This window comes from Cucumis melo, chromosome 2 (genome assembly GCF_025177605.1).
Source record: "Cucumis melo cultivar AY chromosome 2, USDA_Cmelo_AY_1.0, whole genome shotgun sequence".
Taxonomy (NCBI): Eukaryota; Viridiplantae; Streptophyta; class Magnoliopsida; order Cucurbitales; family Cucurbitaceae; genus Cucumis; species Cucumis melo.
This window is the reverse complement of record NC_066858.1, coordinates 5,864,914-5,874,383: the sequence shown is the minus strand read 5'-3', so window position 1 is coordinate 5,874,383 and position 9,470 is coordinate 5,864,914. Positions and strand designations below refer to the sequence as shown.

Below are 9,470 nucleotides of genomic sequence, written 5' to 3'. Positions count from 1 at the left end.
GAAATTGTGCTGGGGGATTGAGGTTTTGATCGGTTTTAATTGATTTTGTTGTTTTGGTATTGAAAAATTAGGAGTATTGTTGTAATCACTGTTTTTGGGATGAGTCATTTTGGAATAATTGTATTTGAGAGATTAGTTTTTCTCTAGAATATGAGCATTTAAGACATTTTTTGCAACAATGTTTTTTTTTTCATTTTTTTTATAAGTTTATTATTTTACCGATTGTTATTTACGCAAAGTAAAACTTTAATTTTACTATTTTTCTAGTCAACCCTAATTAAATTAGATGTGTCATGAATTTGTTGACCTAAGGGCATTTTGGTCATGTCTCATGTTCACGTTGGACTCCTCGGGCTTAGAGGTGACCAGTCGAGGCTGAAGGCAAGGATGGGTTGGTCCAAGACCTTACTCCCTTCCCTTTGCCCAATTTGTTTGTCTTGGTTCCATTTCCTTTTTCTTTCATTTTTAAATTTATTCTTTTCAGCCAAAATTACTTAACAATAAGTATTTGACAATTAGAAATGTTTCTTACTTTTAAGTGATGTTGTAACGACCCAACTCCTTATGCTGAATCGAAGTCATTACTAAATATAGAACAAGTGGTTTAAGTCTAAAAATTTTATTAAAAGCATACGGTTCAAGAAATTCATTTATAAAAACATAAACAAGGTAGTCATGCAAAAATGTAAAAACGTTCTGAAATCCTACTCGGGCCCTATCTACATAAAAGATAGTGAAAAATGAAAAGTACTCAAACTCAAATGCTAAAATCTGAAATAAGAAATAAGCGGAAGCGGTAGTCCCTATGGCCCTCCTCGGTCTCACTTCGGGTCGCTCGCCAGCTTGCCCTTGCCCTTGCCCCGTCCTCTACCTGAAAACATAAAATGGAGAGAATGAGTATAAAAATACTCAGTAAGGGACCCACTACTAGTCCCACTAGGTGCCTGTTAACTTCCTGTTAGAGTCCTGATAACTGGTACCCAATCTCTGGCACGTTCCCGAACACGTGCAATCATGCGCTCCCGTAGGAACGTAACTCTGGTCTTCGGTGCCCGGGGACACCTAGGACAGTCGGGATGCGAGGACCCCGTCGAGTCACTCGAGTCATGTCTATATCATGCTAGACTGGCGTCCCGTCGGACCACACAGTCCTCAATAGGTGGTGATCCCGAAGGACACCCATGCAGGTACGACTCTAACAGAAATCAAGCTAACAGGTACCCTAATTGCAGTAAACATACACATGGCATCAGCATATAACATGTCACATAAATCATTTCTACACTCTCCGTCCCGTCATTCGTCGTAACCATAATAGATCTTGCCACACATAACAGGCTATAGCACAACTATATCGTCATTTGCATCATACTAGCATTTATTTCAGGCATCATACTGTCAAATCCTCAACATGCAACATAGGGCATACACAGTCTCATACTTCAAACCAGAAACTAGTAGTAGAATCTCTTACCTGGAGATCTACTTGTCGAGTCCTAACCGCGAGGCAGTACGTTTTCCAAGCGACGAAGTCCTAACTGTTTAATAAGTCAAAATTCGTAAATAGGTCGCCAACGACCAACGGTTCGAGACTCAATTGAATTTAACTTACCCTAGAAGGAGGTTGCAGTGCTCGAGCCCCTACTGAAGAAATCCCGCGCTGCAGTAATTTCTTGGTCCAAGACGTCCCTTGAGGAAAATAATTTAATTTAGACCCAAATTAATTTAACTAACGTCCGAGCATGGAGTCTTACCGGAAAGACCACAATAATTAATTAGCTTACCGAAATATAGGTGGATGGAGCCAATTTAGTCCTGGCGGCTCGGCTGGAAGACGACAGGACCGGCTCGGCTTGGGCAGACGCGGCTCGGCTCGGTACAGGGATTTCGCGTGCGGCTCGGCTTGCAACAGGGGGAGACGCGGCTCGGCTTGCAACAGGGGAGACGCGGCTCGGCTACACAGGCGCGCGGCGCGGCTTCACACGCGGACGCGGCTCTTCGGTTTCGGCTTCGGGCGCGCGGGCGTGGAGCGGCTCCGGGTTCGTTCGTCGGCTGGAGGCACGCGCGGCGGATCGGCTTCGAGTGGCGGCTGCGGGAGACGGCTGGGCGCGGGTCGAAGCGGCTCCCTTCAGCTCGATCGGAGCGACGCGGCTGACGGAGCTTCTCGGATCGACGCGGCTGACGGAGCTTCTCGGATCGACGCGGCTGACGGAGCTTCTCGGATCGACGCGGCTGACGGAGCTTCTCGGCTACACAGATCGGCTCGATCGAAGCGACGCGACGCGGCTCGGCTATCCTCCTGGTCGGAGCGGCGCGGCGTCGGCGGTCTTCCTTAGGTCGAAACGGCGCGGCGGTTCCGGCTCGGCTGGCGGCTGCGGATTCGGCTGCAGACGCGTAGGATGGCTCGGCTTCCACTCGGCTTGCAGACGCGCGGTGGGTCGGCTCTACTACGGCCGGCTCCGAGGGTTATTCTTTCAGCTGGCGGCGGCGGCGTGCGGCGGCGTGCGGCGGCGGCTAGGGTTTCCTCTTCTATTTTTTTTTTTTTTCTTTCTTTTCTTTGGGAAGATGAAGAGTCTCACACTTCCCCATGCCTCTTTTAAAGAAATAAAAAGTAATTAAAAGAAAACCCTAAAACCCTCTTTCCTCTCTCCTCCATTAACCACCTTTGACCCTTTCCAAGGCCATTTATTTGTTAAGCCAATAATTTATTTCACCCCCTAACTTCAAAATTAATACATAAAAAAAAACTTTACTTTAATACTAATAATAAACACACTTTAGTATTAATATTAATGGTCAAAACAAAAGGAAACCGAAATTGTTGGGCGTTACAATCTTCCCTCCTAAAAAAAAACTTTCGTCCTCGAAAGTTCTAATCCTCGAACAGCTTGGGGTACTGGGCTCTCATATCCTCTTCTTTCTCCCACGTTGCCTCTTCCACTCCATGGTTTTGCCAAAGGATTTTGACCAGTGGGATTTCTCGACTGCGAAGCTTCTTGACCTCCCTTGCCAGGACCTCGACAGGCTGCTCCTCGTAGCTCAGATTCTCGCTAACCTGCAGTGGCTCGAAGTCCACCACATGTGTTGGGTCTGCGACATATTTCCTCAGCATGGAGATATGGAATACGTCGTGCACTGCAGCAAACGATGGGGGTAGCGCCAAGCGGTAAGCCACGGGGCCAATCCGCTCCAATATCTCGAACGGCCCTACGAAGCGTGGGCTCAGCTTCCCCTTCTTCGCGAACCTCAGAACACCCTTCATGGGTGCAACCTTCAGAAAGACCATATCTCCCACTTCAAACTCGAGGTCCTTACGTCGTACATCAGCGTAACTCTTCTGTCTGCTCTGGGCTGTCAGCATACGAGCTCGGATCTTCTGTATGGCTGCGTTGGTCGTCTGCACTAATTCGGGGCCTAGCATCCTCTGCTCTCCAACCTCGCCCCAGCAGACAGGGGATCTACAGCACTTGCCATACAGAGCCTCGAACGGTGCCATACCGATAGTAGCCTGGTAGCTGTTGTTATAGGCAAACTCCATCAGATGCAGATGGGAGTCCCAACTTCCTGAAAACTCTAGTACGCAGGCTCGCAGCATGTCTTCTAAAATCTGGTTCAATCTCTCTGTCTGACCATCAGTCTGAGGGTGGAATGCCGTGCTGAAGTCCAACCTTGTACCTGATGCAATTTGAAGTCCTTTCCAGAACTTCGATGTGAAACGGGCGTCTCTGTCTGAAATGATGGATACGGGTACTCCATGTAGTCTTACAATCTCTGTCATATATAGCTGCCCCCACTTACTGGCAGTGTAAGTGGATTTCCCTGGCACGAAATGGGCCGACTTCGTGAGTCTGTCGACCACGACCCAGATCACCGTGTAGCCCCTTAGGGTCTTGGGCAGTCCCGTAATAAAATCCATCGACACACTCTCCCACTTCCACCCTGGCACACTCAAGGGTTGCAACAACCCTGCTGGATGCTGCCTAGGTGCCTTCACCTGCTGGCACACCAAGCATCTACTGACAAAGTCTGCCACATCCCTCTTCATGCCCCTCCACCAATAGACACTCCTTAAGTCCTGGTACATCTTCGTACTCCCAGGGTGCATGGTGAACGGGGAACTGTGAGCCTCAGTCAAAAGCTCCGTCTTAACTGCGCTGTCTTCCGGCACACACAGGCGTCCTTCAAACATAAGGCCATCGTCAGAGGATATGGAGAAGCCTTCACCTTGCTCTGTCTCTACCACGCGACGCTTCTCTGCCAAATAAGGATCATTCAGCTGAGCAGCAATGATCTTTTGCCTCAAGGTTGGCTGAACTGTCAACTGAGCCAACTGTGCGGTAACCTCACCTACTGAGACTGCAATCTCTGCCCTCTCAAAGTCCCTGAGTAAGGGGGTCTGCTTGGTGATTAGCGCTGCTGAATGTGCAACTTTCCTACTTAGCGCATCAGCCACTACATTCGCTTTACCTGGGTGGTATAGGATCTCGCAGTCGTAGTCTTTCACCAACTCAAGCCACCTCCTCTGCCTCATGTTCAACTCCTTCTGGGTGAAGAAGTACTTCAGGCTCTTATGATCGGTGTAAATCTGAATCTTCTCACCGTACAGATAGTGCCTCCATATCTTCAGTGCAAAGACTACAGCTGCCAACTCCAAGTCATGGGTAGGGTAGTTCTGCTCATGGATCTTCAACTGGCGGGAGGCATAAGCAACTACCTTACCCTGCTGCATCAGGACACAACCTAGTCCCTTCTTGGAGGCGTCACTATAGATTACAAAGTTTCCCGAACCATCGGGCACTGTCAGGACCGGTGCAGTCACTAGCTTCTGTTTGAGCTCCTGAAAGCTCCTCTCGCAAGCTGGGCTCCAGACAAAAGGGGTTCCCTTCTTGGTCAACTGGGTCAACGGGCTGGCTATACGTGAGAAGTTTTCCACGAACCTCCTGTAGTAACCTGCCAAGCCCAGAAAACTTCGAATTTCACTAACCGTGGACGGTCGGGTCCAGTTGGTCACCGCTTCAATCTTTGCGGGATCTACTGAAACTCCCTCACTGGAAACCACGTGGCCAAGAAACGTCACCTTCCTTAACCAGAATTCACACTTGGAGAACTTGGCATACAACTTGTTGGCTCGAAGGGTCTCCAAAACTTGGTGTAAGTGCTCCTCGTGCTCAGCCTCAGTTTTTGAGTAAATGAGGATGTCGTCAATGAAGACTATGACGAACGAGTCTAGAAACTCCTTAAACACCCTGTTCATCAGGTCCATGAATACTGCAGGAGCGTTAGTCAAGCCGAAAGACATCACAACGAATTCGTAATGTCCGTACCTCGATCGAAAGGCCGTCTTGGGGATGTCACCGTCCCTAATCCTCAACTGGTGATAGCCTGATCGCAGGTCGATCTTGGAGAAGACGGTGGCTCCCTGCAACTGATCGAACAGGTCATCAATCCTGGGCAAGGGGTAGCGGTTTTTGACTGTCACCTTGTTCAGCTCTCGGTAGTCAATACAAAGGCGCATTGACCCATCCTTCTTCTTCACGAACAATACTGGGGCTCCCCAAGGCGACACACTGGGCCGGATGAAGCCTTTGTCCAGCAACTCCTGTAACTGGACCTTCAACTCCTTTAGTTCGGCTGGAGCCATTCTGTAAGGGGCCCTCGAGATTGGGGCAGTGCCCGGCTCTAACTCGATAGCGAAGTCTACTTCTCTGGGAGGCGGAAGTCCTGGAAGTTCGTCTGGAAAAACGTCGGGGTACTCTCTTACCACTGGTTCGGAAGATAGGGAAACTTCCGGCTCTCTCACATCCACTACGCTTGCCAAAATACCCCAAGTACCCTGGCTGAGTAGTTTACTAGCCTTCATGGCTGAGATGACCTTGGGTATACATACCATGCCTGCCCCCCTGAATTTGAAACTAGCCTCGGAGGGAGGGTTGAAGACAACTTCCTTGCCATAACAGTCTATATTTGCATGGTTGGCTGATAGCCAATCCATGCCTAGTATCACATCAAAATCCTGCATGTCTAACACTAGCAAGGTCACGTCTAACATACGATTCGCTATCTCTACCCGACATGCCTTTATTTGTTCTTTGGATAACAGGACCTCCCCAGATGGAGTAGAAACCGACAAAACACTACCCAAAGGCTCTACCTCTAAACCCACATGCTGAACGAAAACGGAGGATATAAACGAGTGGGATGACCCAGAGTCAAATAGCACAAAAGCATAGTGCCCCAAAATTGGGAGCGTACCTGTCACCATAGTGCCAGCTCGCTCGGCCTCCTGCCGGGTAGTGGCGAAAACTCTCCCCTGCTGGGCCGCAGAAGGCTGGGGCGGTGTCGTCTCAAAGGGTTTCCGAGGACACATATCAGCAGTGTGCCCCGGCTGTCTGCACCTAAAGCAGACTCCACTTCCAGCCAAGCAACGACCTCCGTGGACTCTCCCGCAGGTAGTACAAGCGGGTAGCTCTCTCAGAGTCCTCCCGGCTGCTGCAAGCTCCCGTCGGTGTCTCTGGAAGACACCTCCTGACCTCAGTGTTCGCTGCGGTGCTACGTCAGGCTGCGTCTCAACCTTTCTCTTCTGTCCCAAGGCTGACCCTCTGCCGGCAGCCTTAGACGCATCGGCTCTCTCAGGCAGGCTCAAATCCAGTGCTATACGTAGTGCATCAGCATGCGTGGCTGGGCGGAGGGCTCTGACAATGCCCTGAAGGTCTAGCCTGAGTCCTCTAACAAATTTCTCCGTCCTGGCAGCCTCATCTCTTACCATATCGGGAGCAAAGCGGGACAGCATATCGAACTCGGCGTCGTACTGCTCCACCGTCATGTCGCCTTGCTCCAAGTTTAGGAACTCTTGCAGCTTGGCGTGCTTCACATTGGCGGAGAAAAACTTAGCATAGAAGTTCTCCTTGAACTGCTCCCATGTTATTTTGCTTACATCGCCCCCTAGCATTCTCTCCGCGGTCTCCCACCAGGCGGTGCCCCTGTCCTCCAAGAAGAAGACTGCACACTGCACCTTCTGGTCTTCTGGGCACTTCATGTACCGGAAAATAGTCTCTATGGACGTCAACCACATTTGGGCCTTTGTGGGGTTGTCCATGGATCCGTCAAAGGTCTTGGGATTATACTTCCTGAAATCCCGTAAGTGTTTCGCCTCGGCCGACAGTTGAACTGGTACTGGTTGAGCTTCCTCAGGGGCTGGAGGAGCGACGGCCTGAGCCTGAACAGGGGCGGCCTGGGCCTGAGCAGGGGCGGCCTCGGCCTGAACAGGGGCGGCCTGGTTCTGCTGGGCGGCAAGGAAAGGCGCCAAAGCAGCTTGCAGCATGTCCTGATAACGCTGCTCCATTGCGGCGAGATCCGCCTGGGTGACCGGTGCGTTTGGGTCGACTGCCGGTGCAACAGGTGGTGCCTCCGGCTGGCCACGACCGGCTCCTCTGCCTCCCCTACCACCTCCTCGGCGTGTACCTCTACGTGGCGGCATTCTCCCTAAAATTCACCAACAAACTTCTCACCACAAGAACTTAACACCCTATATCTAGGTCTTAGACTATTCAGGCAAAATTGTAATCTTAACATTAGCAAGGCTTTAGACATACCTGGCGAGTGCCGAAGGACCGTATAGCCATAGGGTGAAGTAAAACCAAACAAAAATGACTTACATCGTAGGTCAGTCTACAGAACCTAAAACACTGTGCTCTGATACCAACTGTAACGACCCAACTCCTTATGCTGAATCGAAGTCATTACTAAATATAGAACAAGTGGTTTAAGTCTAAAAATTTTATTAAAAGCATACGGTTCAAGAAATTCATTTATAAAAACATAAACAAGGTAGTCATGCAAAAATGTAAAAACGTTCTGAAATCCTACTCGGGCCCTATCTACATAAAAGATAGTGAAAAATGAAAAGTACTCAAACTCAAATGCTAAAATCTGAAATAAGAAATAAGCGGAAGCGGTAGTCCCTATGGCCCTCCTCGGTCTCACTTCGGGTCGCTCGCCAGCTTGCCCTTGCCCTTGCCCCGTCCTCTACCTGAAAACATAAAATGGAGAGAATGAGTATAAAAATACTCAGTAAGGGACCCACTACTAGTCCCACTAGGTGCCTGTTAACTTCCTGTTAGAGTCCTGATAACTGGTACCCAATCTCTGGCACGTTCCCGAACACGTGCAATCATGCGCTCCCGTAGGAACGTAACTCTGGTCTTCGGTGCCCGGGGACACCTAGGACAGTCGGGATGCGAGGACCCCGTCGAGTCACTCGAGTCATGTCTATATCATGCTAGACTGGCGTCCCGTCGGACCACACAGTCCTCAATAGGTGGTGATCCCGAAGGACACCCATGCAGGTACGACTCTAACAGAAATCAAGCTAACAGGTACCCTAATTGCAGTAAACATACACATGGCATCAGCATATAACATGTCACATAAATCATTTCTACACTCTCCGTCCCGTCATTCGTCGTAACCATAATAGATCTTGCCACACATAACAGGCTATAGCACAACTATATCGTCATTTGCATCATACTAGCATTTATTTCAGGCATCATACTGTCAAATCCTCAACATGCAACATAGGGCATACACAGTCTCATACTTCAAACCAGAAACTAGTAGTAGAATCTCTTACCTGGAGATCTACTTGTCGAGTCCTAACCGCGAGGCAGTACGTTTTCCAAGCGACGAAGTCCTAACTGTTTAATAAGTCAAAATTCGTAAATAGGTCGCCAACGACCAACGGTTCGAGACTCAATTGAATTTAACTTACCCTAGAAGGAGGTTGCAGTGCTCGAGCCCCTACTGAAGAAATCCCGCGCTGCAGTAATTTCTTGGTCCAAGACGTCCCTTGAGGAAAATAATTTAATTTAGACCCAAATTAATTTAACTAACGTCCGAGCATGGAGTCTTACCGGAAAGACCACAATAATTAATTAGCTTACCGAAATATAGGTGGATGGAGCCAATTTAGTCCTGGCGGCTCGGCTGGAAGACGACAGGACCGGCTCGGCTTGGGCAGACGCGGCTCGGCTCGGTACAGGGATTTCGCGTGCGGCTCGGCTTGCAACAGGGGGAGACGCGGCTCGGCTTGCAACAGGGGAGACGCGGCTCGGCTACACAGGCGCGCGGCGCGGCTTCACACGCGGACGCGGCTCTTCGGTTTCGGCTTCGGGCGCGCGGGCGTGGAGCGGCTCCGGGTTCGTTCGTCGGCTGGAGGCACGCGCGGCGGATCGGCTTCGAGTGGCGGCTGCGGGAGACGGCTGGGCGCGGGTCGAAGCGGCTCCCTTCAGCTCGATCGGAGCGACGCGGCTGACGGAGCTTCTCGGATCGACGCGGCTGACGGAGCTTCTCGGATCGACGCGGCTGACGGAGCTTCTCGGATCGACGCGGCTGACGGAGCTTCTCGGCTACACAGATCGGCTCGATCGAAGCGACGCGACGCGGCTCGGCTATCCTCCTGGTCGGAGCGG

General features: G+C 50.4%; 1 protein-coding gene across 1 annotated transcript; it reads right to left on the bottom strand.

Annotated features, from left to right (window-relative positions):
* Positions 1 to 2,575: 2,575 nt before the first annotated feature.
* Positions 2,576 to 9,011, bottom strand: LOC127148170 (uncharacterized). Its single transcript, XM_051081191.1, has 5 exons — positions 8,943 to 9,011; positions 8,771 to 8,847; positions 8,633 to 8,696; positions 5,050 to 7,482; positions 2,576 to 2,580 (listed from the first exon to the last, which is right to left on the bottom strand). The coding sequence occupies exons 4-5, from the start codon at positions 7,475 to 7,477 to the stop codon at positions 2,576 to 2,578; spliced, it is 2,433 nt and encodes an 810-aa protein (XP_050937148.1). The 5' UTR covers positions 7,478 to 7,482; positions 8,633 to 8,696; positions 8,771 to 8,847; positions 8,943 to 9,011.
* Between the last annotated feature and the right edge of the window lie 459 nt (positions 9,012 to 9,470).

Excerpts from the sequence above, each read along its gene's own strand:
- LOC127148170 (XM_051081191.1), bottom strand. The coding sequence starts at position 7,477 with ATGCCGCCACGTAGAGGTACACGCCGAGGAGGTGGTAGGGGAGGCAGA.